Here is a 17,691-nt window from a genome sequence, read left to right as displayed (position 1 = left end):
AAACACCCGTGTGCCGTCCTTTGGGTGCACGTTAAAGAACCCCAGGAGGTCGAAATTAATACGGAGTTCCCCACTACAGCGTGCCTCATAATCAGATGGTGGTTGTGGAACGTAAGACCCGAGAATATAATTTTAAAGAATTTTGGAGGCAGGATTAGTGACAACGAAATGCTTGCAAAAGTGAGACCTTGATGTTCATGTGGTCATTTGTATCTCTGTAAATAAAATTGTAATGAAGTTCTCCTGTCAGTACTTGAAAATATGGGGGGAGGTGTAACCGACTGCCCCCCTCGGTCGGAAGATCTCCCGGATTTAGTTTCTTCGAACTTGGCAGGTATGACATAACAGAATGTCTCCTTCATGTTCTTCAGTGCTGTTTGCAAGCCATGACAAACCGACTAGCCCAACAATACGTTTTGCAACAACTGAAGAAAGAAAGCCAATGTAATACAGTAGATCCTCGTTGATACGATCCCGTTACGTACGATTTCCTGGTGCCAATGTTTGCGATCGAGAACACAAAAAATGACCCAACTGAGTTACACTTAATTTTTTACCGGTTCAAACGTTCACGGAAAATATGATCTTTTAGCACCAACATTCACTACATGGGCAAACTGCGATTGTATTATACGTTTCCCGGCCGCTGGATGCCATGTAAACAAGAAAATGCACGACGCACGCATGATCGGGAGCAGTAGCCGCCTGCCGCAGTAGATTTGCCACAATACTTGCCCGCCCCTCTCACATGAAAACTCCGGCGTGCACTCAGTTTCTTAATCCGTTACCAGCATATCACCTTCCGGGTCATCGCGCACCGCATTCACAGCTATCACCGCTAGCCCTATTGCGATAAGTATCTTCACATAACTGTTTCACAGCGCTCATAGCTCCATTGAACAGCATACTGCACGCTTTTAGTAATCGATAACACAAACGCGGCATAATTCTCTTCTGCAGGCAGCGCGATGCAAGCGTCACGTTTTGCTCTGGCGGCATCCGGCACCCCCTACCAGCTCGATTTCGTTTTGGTTTCCTGTCACTGTCCTAAAACACTACGCAATAGGCAAACAACAAAATGCGTCTCCGGCCGCCGGAGCCCCACCAGTTCGACGCGCGTCACCATCTCGTGCCGCACCAATTCGCGCAACACTTCACATTACGCAGATGTCAACCTACAGTTGAGCCTGTCAAATTTTTTTAGTTGCTTCGGATCGTACATTTTCTCGGTTGGTACGAACTTTCCCGCCCTTTTTTTTTTTTTTCAGGAATGTGTGAACGAGGTTCTACTGTAGTACAGCTGTAATGAAGCAGAACGTGGCCCACCTTCATGTACTAATGAAGACATTAGGCAGATACTGTAGGCACTGCACTGCTGCCCCATAGTGCCGGATGGCATGGTGAACAGTGCCATCAGTGGCAGGAATTTCATCCACAGCATGTGAAGCAGACAGAGAAAAGGTGTCGGGCACCAGGCAATGTGTTATTATTGTGCCTTGATCTTATAGTAAACACCTCATTGAGTAAACAAATGTCGCCTAGGAGCTGTAAATATTTGAAAACTGGGGGAGACACATTGTTCATGGTGTCCACTTTGCATTTTTCCTCAAGTATCGTCAGATGCCATGAATGACATCCCCGTCACTAGTGGCACTGCTAGCTAAAGTGCCATGGTTGATCATGCCTGCGGCATTAAAAGAAAGGTAATGTAGCAAGACGCTTTTCAAACGGGCTGCTTTGTGAATTCAGGAATGTTTGGGTTTCTCAAATGAGGGTTTGTAAACTGCCTAGAGGAGGATGCTGCAGACGATACTACACGTGGCAATGTGATGCTGCTGCAGGTACTGACTGGGCCGACCCGAATGACCCAACAGTGATCGCGGAAACAGAGCTGCTGGGCGCTGCATCTTCAATTGAAGCAGCTGCTCGAAAGCTGGCCAACTTGCAGCCACGCAGGAGTGTCAAGGTAGGCTTTCTTGTTTGAGGCTCTGCCACTCCTCACATTGGCATTCCTTGGCTCTGACCTACACTTGGGGCAAGGTGTGGCTCATGCTACTCATCATCAGAATCTTATCAGCCCTGTCGTGGATGCTGGGGCATATCCTTGCCACTCGCAGCTTCACAGCACTGTAGCAGTGTATGCCTTTTGAGCTTTTTGATGTTGCAAAGTTTCCACACTTTGTGAACAATTTCGGCTCAAGAGGTAGAACATTCGGCTTAAAGCTGGTGACTTTTTCCAGCCTTTTCAAGTGCATCCAATCATCTGTGTGGCATTTTTTTCAAGCTACTGTAAAGTCTCCAGAATAAAATTCTCTTTTCTCGTTGAAGAGTAATGATGCAGGAAAAGCCGAAGCCCATTTTATTTTGTCTTATGTTCACTGAAAATGCCGCAGAACATGTTCTTGTGACTGCTCTGTGCTTTTCCGATTTTGGTGACGTACTACATTGCCATTACTCAGCACTTGGAAGGCACTCCCATGTCACAAACGGCATCTTATCTATGTCCTTAAAAAGACGTGACGTGCAAGGGCCGGGGCAAGCGAGCCCAAGACCCGCGATGAGGAGCCACGGTTCTCGAAGGCCAAGCGCGGAATCAACAGTAGTTGACTGAGCAGAGAAGAGTTGGCGCGAGTGCGGGGAAGACAGCGGCGGGAGTGAAGGAGTGTGTGCGCGCGGGCGGGGGAGAACGAAGGGACGCAGAGTGGTGTTGTGGAGCAGGGTGTGCATGGTTGGCGTGCGAGAATAAAAGTACAAGTTCGGGACGAACGTGTGGCGTGTCGTCGATCGTGACAAGTGGTGGCTCGTCCGGTTGACAACGCATGAACTTCCGAGGAGGAAACCATGCAGTCTCTGCAAAGCTTCACTTGTCCTTGTTGCCAGATTGTGCGAGCAGTGAGGCTTGGTTATTATGACTGGAAAGCCAGGCCACACAGGCACCATGAGTCGGACCGCTCGGTCTGGCGCTGTACTGGATGCACAGAAGAAGAATGGCCCAGCTGTGAGATATGTTTGATATTCTTGGTTGTGCCTCTGAACCAGCCAGGAGTCAGACATATGCCCACAGAGGGTGCCAACTGCTCCCCTGGGATGCTGCTACAGTGTTACCTTGTGCCGTGTGCTGACTAGCCAATTTCAGGATCAAAGTAACGAAAGTGTGGGCCAGTGAAATGTATAGGCACCGACCGGGATCTTTGGGCGGGGTCGAAATAAATGAAAAATTTAATTAACCATAGTCAAATTAATGGACATTCAGCTGGGCAGCCTCTGAATGAATGTAGCCCTGTCTTGGTTACGGGAGCAACTGTGGGCTCTTATCTCCATGCCGTATGCCACGCTTCACAGAAATTCACCCTTTTTGCAGATCTGATGGAGTAATTTTCACACCAAGAGTAGAGAACAGAGCTGCAACAAAAAGTTGGTCAAATCTCTGGTGGCTAGCGACAGCTGCCTCTACTGGATCAACAGTGTGATTCACACTGGTATGAAAGCCATGTCATGAATGACCACTGCTTAAGTGCCAGTGGAAGTTGCTGAGACTTCCCTGAAAAATTATTCACGTGCAGGGCAAAGGTGCCTTTTGGTGTTCGTGTGAACACGCTTCTTTTTCATCGCCCTTCTAGTTAAACACCGTCTAGTGCAGTGTCCACAGTGAGTGCCCTGTTCGTCACTGTTTTTCTTTACGCTAGCAGTTTTTTAATGTTGACTGGACATTGTTGGCTGAAGTGTCAATCTTTATAGGGTGGTGTCCATGTATCAATATCAATAATTGCCCCTCCCCAATATCAGTTGCAGTGCCTTTTTCTTCCTAATCACGATGACCATTCCAATAGTGTAACATGAATGTCACGGAATTTCCACGTGTGAGCTTATTTGCTGTAACATGTGCGAGCTAAACTTTTTTTTTCATAGAATGCTCCGCTGGCTGAGATGCTGTCAATATGCGTAATTAGGTCTTTTAAACAGGGCAGGGAGATGAGACCACTGCTTGGACAGTGTGTTAATTATTGTTCTAATCTTTTATCATCCCTCACAGAAATTATTTGCTGATTTTCCAGACCCCCCCCCCCCCATAAGTGGCACTCCTGCTTGCACCATATTTGTTGTATAGTATTCTGGTACATGCAGGTGTAATAGGCACTGCCAATTCATGGAGGTCTATAGTATAGAAGTAAATTAAGGCTAGCTCCACAGTTTGAAACAAACACGATTGTGTATCTCGGTAGTGTTGCCTTTGGTGTTTCAGGAGCAGTAGCTGCTGCTATTAAATGCTTTGTCTTTCGAGAGCCCGCCATGCTGCTCACGTGTGGCCTTGCCACCAAGGCTCGGCACACCACTGTTGGCTTATTGAATTCTAAGAGTACTTGGGAAAAGGTGTAGGCACTGAAAGAGTGGGAACAAGTATTAAATGAAAGGCACTTTATATGGTCAGGATGGGTTTGGAAAGCCTTCAGCAAGAGTTGATGCATCACTCTTTTGCAGGAAGCAGACGAGAGCCTCAACTTTGATGAGATGATCCTGGAAGCGGCCAAGTCGATCACAGCTGCCACATCTGCCTTAGTGCGGGCTGCCTCAGCTGCCCAGAGGGAGCTTGTCGCAGCTGGCAAGGTGAGCTGACTCTCGCAAACAACACATGTGCAGGCTCACTCTAAAATGCTGTGTTACATTGAATAGACATGCTGTTGTACATAATGGCTTTCACTAGCCACGAAAGTGCTGCCCAAAGCTAAGACATTTACAGCCCACTTTCAAATGTGTCATCTTGGTCAGCACTTTTTATTCCACGGCACACAGATTGAGTTTGCAGCATTTCAGAAGCCCTTCATTGAACTCTTAACTGTGAGTTTGTTCAATATGCCAAGTTTGATTACGAAATAATGTGCAATCAGAAACTGACACCCTTTCTACAACATTTATTTGTTTCTTTATTGTTACTTGTCAATGTATCTCTGAGTCTGCCACTGTGCTAATGGTAGGTGCTATACTTAATTTTGGCTATCCAGTTGCTCTCTAATGTAGTTGTATGCTATTATCATAGCGACTCCCATGCTTTGAGCACAACCACTGTCCGCACTTCAAATGCCACTCAAGCAACGTCCGTAAAAGGACTTGCTTTTGTCACCAGCTATGCTATGAACAGAATTCACAGCATTTTTATTCATTTGCTTGGATTCTAAATATTGGCGCATGCAGCGCGGTACTCTCAAACCGGTGCCTGGTGATGTTTATATGGCTTAAGATTGGTCGACTAAACTGACTGAATTCCGAGTAGGCCAGTCTTAATGCCAAGCAGAGTGGTCCCAAATGTTTCTTCATTTTCTTAATCGTGATGCGAGGAACATTAGACGAACGATGGACACACCAACAGCAAGCTAGTGTATATACCTGGCATATGTAATCTAGTACATCTGTTGTTTATTCGTAATTTGCTATGTCGTACAAGTCATATGTATAATTTAGAGTAGTTAATGATATATAAATTTTGTCCACTTAAGACATCCAAATGGTAGAATGACAGAACTGTGATATTGTTATTTATTGTTGAAATAAATAAATGAGAGAATTGGAGAAATCTTTTTTGTTCATATTTTCTGAATGTCAGCAATATTTTGTAAAAAAATGGCTTATATAAAAAATTTACTATTCCAGCAGTTGGTTGATCCCAACTTTTTATTTTATGAGGAAGCTTGTTCTCGTGGACAACTCCCATTCCCCCTATTCAAACACATGTAAAGTGCAGAAACGCTCTCATGAGACAACCATTAGGTCAGTTTGAATGAAATTTGTTACATTTGAGAGGGAGAGTTAAATTCAAGCGACTGTAAATAGCAGAGTTTTGAGTGAGGGCCTTACACATCTTGGAAAAAATTTATGAAAATGAGCAAGTTCCGAGAAAGTTGAAGCATGAAGTTTACAAATCTGTAATTCTGCAGCAAAAAAGATAGCATAGTTCTTTGTCGATATCAAACTGTTTTTGTGAAAGTATCTCAAGCAGACAAATCTGATATATATGAGGTGAAGCTAAGGGGAAATAGTTACAATGCTTATGTGGGTTTTACAAAAGTCATACTCATAAGTTATTGTTATATTTGAGAGCAGTGTAGAATACATAATTTGTTTCAACTTATGTTGTAATAGGGGCGGTTTACAGAATTGTGATATCATTATATATTAGGGAGTTAAAAAACTTGGTACTTTCAATTTTGCAATTTTGCACAATTTTGTTCAGGAACTGATGGCCTAAAACTACATTTACTGTATATTTTTTTTATGCAACAAGCTTCACAAAATTCATTGCAATGGCTGCTGAAAAAACAAAATGTGTTAGATGGGAGATTTTAAGATAAAGCTTCTTTCTAAAAGCTAGGGGTGTTAGTTTTTCAATGGGTTGTTACAAACTTTCCATTCCCTGTAGCAGTTCTGCTTTCAATACAATAACCTGTCGTACGTGTAAGTTGGTTTCTACAGTGTCGTCACCGACAAGGTTCTGAAAATAATTTTTTTTTTTTTTGAAGTTACATTACTGAGGAATGGAACCCATGCAGAGTACAGTCAAGCACATATAATGATGATCCCATTTAGAGCAAACTTTCAGCTACTACAAACAGTTGCCTAACAAGCAAAATGTTTCACTAGGAGTCTATGAGAGAACCGTCCACTTTTAACGACACGGTGCTCTGCTCAGAGCAGTTCAGTTACAGCGAATGGAATGAACCATAGCGTGGAAGCGTCAGGCAAGCCGGGATCATCCCAGTGGACTTGACATTGCCCACCTTAAGCTTCCTAGCTTGCTCAAGCATTTTGTATACGCCAGGGACTTTACCAGCTTGTCAAACTTGTAGACCATTGTCGGTTGGAAACTATACTTGGTGCTGAATATAGTGGCAGCAAATATAGTGCGTGACATTTCGAGAAATAAATCTTCTTTTATGCGCCTTGTTGGCTTCTGCGTCGGTACTTTTTGTATGGTCAAGTACGGCTATAATAAAGCTTGTGATCTAGCGAACACATCTTGTGCACTGAAGGTGTTTGTTGTATCAGGGCACGACTGTAGCTGCTAAATTTAACTCTTTTTTAATGTGAGGAAAAAAAAAACATTTTTCAGGGGTCTAAGTAAATATTTTTTCATCACCGTAGATAGGGCTTTAACGTATAATGCGGTATTATAAATTGTAGGAAACTAAATGGTGTTTCCAATACGTACTTGCAAGAAATAAATTTTTTGTAAATAACAAACGAAAATTGGGAAGTCAACAAATTTGTGAGAACTTGAAAAAACAAGCTATAAAAAATGTATGTATAGTACAAAAAGAAGTAAAAAATGTCATATGAAATTCAAAATATATGTGTCACAGAAAAATGTTCCAAGAACACATCTTTAAAAAAAAATAATAAGATCGGCCCACAACTTATTTGGGTAAAAAACACAATACAGTGCCTTGCCATGCAGCTCCTTACCACCCTTCAGGGCTGTCAGATGTGACATTGTAATGTTGTCCTGACTGGAACTCTGATCACAAAAATCCACTGTCCATGTGCTGTAATGCATACTTTTTTTTTGGGAAGCAGCGTAGGGCAGAGGCTACATAAATTTTTGCCACAACTTGCAAGCCTCAGCTCACCTCAAGTTGCATCAAAATTCAATTTTCCTGTAGTAAAAGAAAAAAACTGATTCTGAGAGCAATTTTCCTTTGCTAATTCCTGGAGAGTGTCGTGTACTAAAGTTGGCATTCAAAATCATCAATCACCGATGATGATTTGAATGAGTGTGGTAAAAGAAGAGTCAAGGTGTAAACAACTTGAGCTTACACTATTCGATGCAAGGGCAGTTTCTGTGTTAATCAGTTGCTTCAAGTGTGTGTTCATGCCTTGTTGGGAGTTAGACTAGAGTTAGACTTGTTGTTGTAAATTTTCACAAATGCACGTTTCCTTACCATTGTTTCAGCTGGGTGAGCGGTTACCATGCAGTTCGGTGGATGGCCAATGGTCTGAGGGCTTGGTGTCTGCGGTAGGTACCTGCACTAAATCAATTATTGCAACCCAGAAGACTTGCTGCTGCATGGAGCTTGTTGTATATTGATTAGGGCTGTGCAAATACTCAAATATTCTATTTCAAATCGAATAGTGAATGTTCCAATAATTCAATTCACAAATCGAATATCTAATATTCAATTTCTTGAATGTTCAACTTTTCGAATATCGGTACCTTCGATGAATGACCCGGCCGTGATCGGTGCCTTGACGGATACACCGTTCCTGCGGCGTGCAATATCTATTGGTACGAGGTTTGACCAAGTCGAGGTTACCAATCGAAACAATTAACACTACGCGAACATAGGGAACAACAAAAGCAGCGCATGTGGAAAGCAAGGAAGCATGTGGGAAGATCAGGGCACGCTCATCGTATTGAATACGCAAGTTCAGTGTTCGCACATGCATATTTGCACAGTTCGAAGCTTTCTGCCCACATGCAAGCACAACACAAATTTGGCACAATGGCACGCGTGCTCGCGATAGCCTGCGGACCCGAACGCCTCTTCAACGCCCGTCAATCTAACCCCTACACGTGATCTCACGACCGATCACGGATGAGCTATCCGTAGGAACATATTAGCGACAAGCTTTCTGCGACAGTTTGCAGCCCATTATTGCATTGGCCAGCGGCGAATTTTCGTCACAGCCATGCCATTCGCCACACTGTCTAGCCTGTTAGGCCTAATCGGAGCTGCGTCGTCAGGTGTCAGCGACTAAAGTTACGGTTACCGAATTAATGCAGATCTAATCACAGTGGTCACACAACCCTCAGAAAGCCGACAAACTGCCTCGCCAACGAAAACGAGTGCACGGGATGACCTTTGCATCATCACAGTCGCCATTTTTCTGAAATATTGTACGATGGCCCCTCGTTCTGAATACCATTTGTAGGCACACAACGGTCTCTTGTCGTAGCTTCGAGCGACCCGTCACAAAACTAGCTTTGCATTTACATGGTTGGCTCAAAAATGCCGTGTGACAGTGCGCTGACCCCCCGGCTGCAGACACATTTACACAGACGAAATAAGACTGGTGGACGTCATGCGAACTTGCTGTCGGCTTCTCGATTCGAGAACTCTACCATCGGCACTGATGATTGTGCGGAGCGGTGCCAAGTGACGTGATGCGCATTCCCCGCATTTGTCTGTTGCGCAGATTGGCCTTCACGAGCTGACGCTAACCCACAAAAGCCATCTGCCATAAAAATGGAAAAATCCCTCCTGTTTTCTAGAAGAAAACTGGAAAGCAATACTTTCTAAGCAATAGAAGATTGACAATAAGCACAGTATGGCCCACTATTAAACTGAGAACTCCATTGGTATTTAAGGCAACTTTGCCAGTTCTTCAGCTTCAGAGGGGAAAAGGCACTTTATTCTACATGACTGTAGTAGTAGTAGTAGTAAACTTTATTTAGAAAAAAAATTGTGCAACAGACATTCTATTGATGAAAAAAGTGACAGGCCTGCGCAGCACATGCAGCACAGTCACAGCATAAGCTGGTGGAGCGGCTCAAAAGTAGCTCCAATTTGGGCACCATGCACAACAGGGTCTTCGCGGCAGTCTGGTCGCCTCGTTTTGAGGAGAACGATCTGAACCGTCCGCCCGGCATCGACGGCGAGCTACGGCTTGTAATTCTCTCTGCACAGCAGTCTGCTGAGCCCGATCAAGCCTTACAACAGCAACTTACATGTCGGGCAAGCTGCATTTGCAGACACCATAGCTAGATGGCGCCACCATACTGGCGGAGGCTGGGGATCAGTTTTTTTTTTTTTTTTTCAATGGCATCCCGTACGCTGCGCCTGCGCACGATACGGCGCTAACATACTGGCGGAGGCTCGGATCGTCTGCGCTTGCTTTAAAGGGCATTTTTCCGGCGCCCGATAGCAAGCACTTGCGTGGCTCAGTGGTAGAGTATCTGGCTCCCACGCACAGGGCGCGGGTTCGATCCCGGCTGGAACCGGGTACTTTTTTCGTATTTCCAGCGATAGCGGCTACGTTCGCCGGACACCGGCGGCGGCATCATCGTGAACCGAAACGGCTATTGGAATGAGCCCATAACAGCTTACGCTGTAAAATATTTTCCAGACTTTTTGTATACGAACTGAGTTGTTATCAGTGATGGCATACTAATTTGGTGTTCCCTTTAATAGGAATAGAGCATACTATGCATCTCGATTCACAGGTACCTAAGTAACTGATAGCTAGCAAGATTCTTGTTAAGTCATGTGATTAGCCTCCCAAGCATGTACAGCACTGTATTTTTTGCACAAAATTTGCCACCATAAAGGTTTGTGTTGAATTTTCAGACATTCAATATTCGTTTCAATATTCAGCTTTCTTTTCTTCATTCGATATTCAATTTGAAATTTGCTATTCGGTATTCACACTCCCCTAATATTAATGGCAGAGGCACGCAAATATGAAGGTCGGTGTTTTCACTATTTCTTTTGTCCGACGTGCTTCCTCCCGACCAGACGAGATGTCGTCAAACCATCGATGTCATGAAGGCTTGCCTATGTGAAAAAAATGGATACAAGGTGAACTCACCATGTGGTCCCAGTAAGGACATTTATTGTGACATCGAACCCTCTCAGGCCGTGCACTGGTTAGCGGAGACAATCCCTCGAGTGTAGCAGGCAGGCTGGAACTGTGCTCTCGATCTTTTGGTTGTATTACTACCGGATGCCCCCGGTTCCAATCGGGGATCATGTTGTACATTTTCATGCAAAAGTTAAGATATTTTAGGAAGTGACATGCCAAAAATATGGCACCAGCAATATGATGTCGAATGGCTGCTGTTGAGAAAATGCTAGCCTGTAAGCAAAGCCTAAATTTAAATAAAGCAGCACAAGAACTGAAGTCATGTGAACGTTTTGCTTGTTGCCCATTCTTTCCACTCCTCCATTATGATTTATGCTTCATGTGTACATTACCATGGGGGCTGGTGACACTGCATTTTCATTCAGTGTGAGATGTCAATGGCATTGCAGAAACCACCAGCACATGGCATGTAAAACACTCGTTGTTTGTACCTGCATGCTGATATTCTCACTGCATCTGATATTTTCATCTGATACGCTTACAGTCAAACCGCGATGTTATGACAAACAAAATAATAACCATTTATCGGATATAACAAAGTAAATATAAAATTTGGTCGGTCATGCTTTATTTTAATGGAGTATTCCCCTGCTATAATGAAATTGAAAATGTGGGATCCGACACGGTATCAGCAATAGCGAAGCAAATTTTTGTTTGCACGTGCCTCAAAATAATATTGTCATGTTGTAGTGACAGTGAAGAACATGGTATCGAAAACTGTGAATCACGAAACGAACTCTTTATTGGGTGAACTTGTGGCCACAAAAACAAGTAACCGTCAAGCACAATGATAGCGGCAAGCACAGCATTGGAAATTGGATCTCCAGGTCAATGACTCATCGAAGGTTCCAGCGTAATTGGTGGTGCTTTTGTGCCTTTCAGAAAGTACTACACAATTTGCGTCGCTCATGCAGTCAGATTACTCAAGGTTCTGTGACAACAGACATCGAGTAGAACCAGCGATAACATTAGAGAAACTGCAGTTACACAAAGGCGCGTCTTGCGCTTGGCGATAACTTTAAGTTGTTAGCAGGTGGAAGTCCACTAGAAAAAGATGGATAAATACACGTGTCAGTATATTATGGTAGCAAAAGTTTTTAATAAAGATGCAGACCAATTTTTGAGACATGTGATTTCTTTTAGCTGTGCAATTATGTTGACTTCCCCGTAGCACTGCCACCTACGCCTAGCACGAGTGTATAGCAGTAGGGGTGTGCGAATACTTGAATATTACTGAATCAAATCAAATGGTGAACGTTCGAATAATTCGATTCTCAAATCGAATATGTACTATTTGATTTCTCAAATATTCCATATATTCAATATGGAGACCTGCGCAGTGCCACAGGTTGCATGCACCACGGAGCCCCTTGCCCCTCGTGCACGATGCCTTCCAAGCGAGAAATTCACTTTGTTTGCAGCACTAAAGGAGCACCATCTATCTAACCTGCACACGTGGTCTCGGTACCGGTCACAGATGAGCCACCCGTACGAACATATTAGCGGCAGGCATTCTGCGACGACTTGCGGCAAATTTTCATCACGACCACACGGCCTAATCGGCACTGCTTCATCGTGCATAGGTGATTGAAGTTTTAGGTTTGGTGCCGAATCGACACAGATCTAGTCCTGCAGCTGAAACAGCACGGATGGCATCAGCTACGCATGAAGCGTTGATCGAGTCACGTGATGCGCGGTCCTTTCGTCTGTCACGCATATTGGCCTTACGATAACCCAACTGCCATAAAGTCGGTTTAGCCCTTCCGTATTTTAAGAACTGTAATGAAAAACTTTCTGTGCAATAATTAAAATATTTCCACAAAACACAGGTCCACTGTTAATTTCATAACCTTCAGTGCAACAGAATGTCACTAATTTGTTAGTTTCAGAGAGAAAAAAAAGCATTTAATTCTATTCAACAGAAATTCTATTGTTAAAAAAAAATATATTTTCCAGACCTTCATACACTAGAACTGAGCTGTAATCTGTAATTACTACTGGCATACTAATTCGGTGTTCCCTTTAATAAGAGTAGACTGTAGTGTATATCTTGATTTCTGCGTACCTAACTTATAGCTTGCAACATTCTTGTTATGCAAAGGTACGAGCCTCCTGAGTATGGGCAGCATCGAATTTTCTTGCTCAAAATTTGTAAGCAATAAATTTTTATGAGAAATATTCTGATATTCGATATTTGGCGTTTTTTTCTTGATTCATTTCAAAATTCGATACGAAATCTGCTATTCGGTATTCACACACCCCTATAGCAGCAATGACTGAAATTTCGGACACCACACTGTTTTTTGGCATGAACTGCATGTGCAATGCCACAAACATAGCCGCCATGTTGACTGGCACAAAGGCACAACTTTTGTTGCCAACTCCCAACAAAAAGGGGCTGGTTCAACCTAGTGGCCTAAGCAGTGCGACGTTTATGACAGGTTCAACTCATGCATTGTCCCCTAGCGCTGCTGAGACGCATTGCAGCCATTGTGTTGACAGTTGCAGTCGGGCACTTTCGTGCCGACCAGTCGAGTTCGAATAAGTTCGTCTTTTGTGCTGAAGGTCACCATTTGGAAGAGTTTTGCACGAGTTCACCGAGCAGATCTCTGAGTTCTGCACCATCTGTGCATGTTGAAGAAAACTACAGTTTTCAGGCAGATTTCATGCTATACATAGAATTCTCCAATGAGCAAAGCTACATGATGCAGTTGAACAAACTCTGGTTGTTTCGCATCGGGTTGTAATTTGGATGTACGAGAAGACATAAATCTGTTATGTGAAAACTCAAACAGAAACCCCTTTTCCAGCATTTCTACCACTCGTAAAGCGGCGCGCCCCGATCGGTCTTCCTTTGCCTCCTCGGCAGCACCATGCCGAGGCGAAGGTGCAGAAAAAAGAAAGTAGCATTTGCCGGGAAGTCTCACAGACAGTCAGGGGTCTTCAAATGCTATCGCGTTCCACTCTTAAAGGCGAAGCCTAAGCATGCTCCAATTTTTTTTTTTTTTATTGTTCCAATAAAATTCAAACAATGCTGACCGATAAAAAAATTTCACGATTTTGATTTATCCAGAGAACTCGAAATTTCGGGGCTACATGTTTGGTTTAAGAAGGAGTGCCTTTCTTGATCCTTCTTCATTGTTGCAGGCTCGCCTCGTGGCAGCGGCCACCCACAGCCTGGTGGAGTCTGCCAACTGGCTGGTGCAGGGCCAGGCGTCTGAAGAAAAGCTCATCTCCTCAGCCAAGCAGGTGGCCAGCTCCACGGCACAGCTGCTTGTCGCTTGCAAGGTGGGCACTACTACTGGGCACTAGACCATTGGCATACTGGCCAGCTCTTATTTAATCACTCGCTTCTGTTCGGTGATTCACAGTGCCATCACTTTTTCTGAATTTCATGAAAACATTTGCAGCGTTTAAAAACGGTGATGCCCTTGTTAGACCAGGTGTCTACGTTGTGTTGCCACTTTTTGTTGCACTTCTGGCTTATGCTAATTTCAGGAGTATTACAAAACTAAAGCAGGTGACAACCTCTAGCACAAGTTCTATGTGCAAAATCACACTGCCCTCCACGTTCGAAAATGTAGTTCCCAAGAGACGCCAACTGTGGAAATGTATTAAACACTGCTACATTACTGTATTATACAAAATAATGATGAAATTTAATTCTGTGAATCGTGGGGGCTCTATAGCTGAATTGCTTGAATGCCATTTAGTTTCATTAAGATTAGCAGGCAAGTACATCATACAATTATGCGATTGCTGTGCCAGTTGCACAAAAAGGTTAAACTTGCCACATCCTACACCATGAGGTCCTCTCTGCAGCCTTAAAAAAAATTATCTTTTTGAAAATACCACAAGCGCTTGAAATCCATCATTCAGAGTCACACGATTGTACTGCCATTTTGAGTGGTTGTGAGAGCAGACAGACGCATGCTCTGGAGTTAAAGGTGGGGCTTTGGTAATGTGTCATATGGCACCTACCTGTAAAGGCCAGTGATTATGTACTGAACTGAGTACGATGTTTGATCAGGCAATCTCTGCACCCAAAAAGGATGCTGTGCCATAATGAGCAAGCAAATTGTGCTTTCCTTGTGACGGTTGCAGTGTGCCACAGTAAGCCTAACTTGCATTCTGTGTCAGCGATGATTACCATTTGTGCCACAGTTAAAAAATACTGTTGCCCATAGCAACCATTTAAGTTGCGCTGTACGTCGACATTGGTACCACACCACATACACTTTACTGTCTCACTGTACTTCAGTGCTGGCGGCCAGCACTGAGATACAGTGAGATGTGTGCCTTTCTGCAAACTAGTTCACAGTGCACCTCGTGGAGCCAGAACATTCATTGAGTGTTTGCTGATGCAGTAATGCAGGTTAAAGAATGTGTCAAAATTAATCTAGCTTGGGACCTCGGACGTACCATCAAGGCACGCCTTGATGGTACTTCAGACTTTCACTGCTGACAAAGAGGATCCATGCTAAGGGCACTGGCCACATTCTTTTGCACAACTGAGGGTGTGTTCGTCTCTGAGTACCAAGTATTATAGCTCTTTTGAGACACACATGCTTGGGAAGGACAGCTGTACTCTTGTCCTGCCACCTCCTTCCCCTGTGGTGACTGCAGGAAAGAAGGATGGCAGTTGCCTTCCACGCCAACCCTCACGTCCCTGGAGTCAACTCAGATATTATGAACCGACTTGTATGTATAGCCATCTGTAGATGTGCTGGATAACAGCTCTTGCAACAGAATTCTGCAATGAAACAACAAACGCTGCCTAAATATTCTCACAGCAACAAATATATGCCTTCAAGTGCATAATTCCTTTAACTCTTTAACCGCCAATTTAACTTCCGAAAAATGTACCTAAATCGCCAATTTTTTTTAAGTAGGCATAATTTTTTTCATGCAATTCTGATTCTGAAAATATGTTACATCGTTGATTTCTGTTTAGAATGTGGGGATGCGCGACTCTCACGCGTCTCCTGTAATCCGGCTCCACCACGTGGCTAAGTGCTGGCGGCGGTTGCGGCGCATTGCGAGAGCTGGCACAAGTGTCGCGATGCTAACGCCACCGAACGGCAGGGTGACTTGGGAGAAAAAGGTCAAAGGCGCTTCCTCTTTGGCTTGGGATCGGCGACCAACACGCACGAACGCTTCGCGCGTGCGCCGGCCCGCTTCACGGGACCGTCTCGCGAAGCTAAGAGCAGGACACCGGTATGAACGAACACGGATCGTTCGAACGCACCACCGTTCGCGTGACCGTACACATGAACGACTAGACGATGGTGTCACAGCATGGGGCGAACATATTCATTCGCTATCGGGTCGCGGTGAGTCGGACTTCCTTGATTTGTGGCGCGCCCATGTGAATGTTCTATTGGTAGTAATTCGGCTAGTGTGTATCAGTGCATGAAAGGTGCAATAAATGCCCTTTTGATTGTTTGCATTACTGTGTTGTCGTTCCTTTGTCCCAAAGCATGTGTGAGACCCCACACGAATTAGCACATAAATTAAAAAAGAAAAAAAACTACTGTTGAGAGCGGCTTTCTCTCAATGCATGCCGTTATGCCCCAGTCAAAAAATACATGAAACCAGCCGAGAATGTCATTCTCGTCAGTGTGTTGCCGCAAGATTCCAGGCACTGAAGAGAAGGGAAACCGCGGAGGCGCAGGTGGCAGGTTATCGGTGTTCACACGCTGTCGGACACAAATTCCATCTCGTCACTAACGCTGCTTACTGTACTGCTCCAAGAAGCACCTCTTGGAGCATCGCCGCCACCGGCATTCTACTTGCGAAACGCCATTATGAAATGACTGTTGCAAGGCTTAAAACACACGCGAAAGGCACGAAAAGCGGTTTTTCATAGACAACTACCACCATCTAGGGTTCAAGATTGCAAGCAAAGCAATTGAAGACCTTGACACATCTTTGGCGACGGAAGGAGTGGAAAATCAGGCCGGACGAGTGTGACTCGTCGTTGGTGATATTGGTACAAACTCGTGTGACGAGTACAGCTCAGGGTTGGCAGCTAAAGGGTTAATAAAGTGAATAGCTTTCCAAAGTGCTGAGCACTTTGGAAAGCTATTCACGACTTGTATTGACAATCATCACCATGTTGTGCACAATTTCTTTATATTCAGAAACTTCTCTAAGCATCTCTCAGTGTTTTCTGGCTTGGCAAGCCTCACATTTTAGTTGGGCATTCCACAAATGTAACCTACCGGTTCAGCCAATGTTAATCTCTGCAGATGGTGACACGGGTGCACAAAAGCAGATGAGCATTTCATGTGGTAGCCTCGCTGCATTGATCTTGTCACTGTTGCAGGTGAAAGCGGAGCCAGACTCGTCATCAATGCGAGGCCTGCAGGCAGCAGGCAATGCAGTGAAGCAGGCCACAGATCACCTGGTGCGTGCAGCTCAGCGATCCATTGCACAGGAACAGGAGTTCCGGCTGGTCATCAACCAACGCATGGTTGGCGGCATTGCCCAGGAGATTGGCGCTCGCGAGGAGATCCTGCGCAAGGAGCGGGAACTGGAGGAGGCCCGCGAGCGCCTCGCACAGCTGCGGCGGGCTAAGTACGGCAGTGCTGGTGATGGCATGCTCTAGCCATGCTGTCACATCAGCCAAGGTTGTTTTGCTTTGTGGTACAGTGATCTGGAATATGGGCAGTAGTCGCCGTACCCTTCATTTTTGAATGCTGTTTAAAAGCATATGCATCATTATGCTGACAGGACATGAAGTGTCTTAGAATAGCGTTTGAAAGCAAGCGTAAATGTCTTACGTACAAAAGCACAGAAAGTTGGGCAAGTTGGCGTATACTCGCGGTTAGAATATTGAAAGCAACACGAATAAATCTTGGCAAAGGGGCACAGAAAAGGACATGGCAAGCTTGTCTTGTCCCTATCTCTGCCTCTCTCTCTGTCCGCATTTATTTCTCATTGCGTTTAGCATTCTTACAAACGTAATGAAAAAGCGTTAGCATACATCAGTTTAAGGTGCACACAATGTTTTTTTTTTGTTTTTTTTGTTGTTTTTTTTTGGTATGCTATTGATGG

General features: G+C 44.4%; 1 protein-coding gene across 4 annotated transcripts in view; it reads left to right on the top strand.

Moving 5' to 3' along the window:
* LOC119455349 (talin-2) overlaps nucleotides 1–17,691 on the top strand; it is a 324,493-nt gene that overhangs the window by 305,323 nt on the left and 1,479 nt on the right. For all 4 annotated transcript variants that reach the window (XM_049668712.1, XM_049668713.1, XM_037716732.2 and 1 more), the window contains exons 50-54: nucleotides 1,842–1,966; nucleotides 4,480–4,605; nucleotides 7,943–8,005; nucleotides 13,780–13,920; nucleotides 16,961–17,662. In XM_049668712.1, coding sequence (XP_049524669.1) covers nucleotides 1,842–1,966; nucleotides 4,480–4,605; nucleotides 7,943–8,005; nucleotides 13,780–13,920; nucleotides 16,961–17,242 — 737 coding nt within the window. In that variant the 3' untranslated portion in view covers nucleotides 17,243–17,662. The remainder of the gene's footprint in view (nucleotides 1–1,841; nucleotides 1,967–4,479; nucleotides 4,606–7,942; nucleotides 8,006–13,779; nucleotides 13,921–16,960; nucleotides 17,663–17,691) is intronic.

Source organism: Dermacentor silvarum, chromosome 6 (genome assembly GCF_013339745.2).
Source record: "Dermacentor silvarum isolate Dsil-2018 chromosome 6, BIME_Dsil_1.4, whole genome shotgun sequence".
Classification (NCBI taxonomy): Eukaryota; Metazoa; Arthropoda; class Arachnida; order Ixodida; family Ixodidae; genus Dermacentor; species Dermacentor silvarum.
This window is presented reverse-complemented; position numbering and strand designations above follow the sequence as displayed.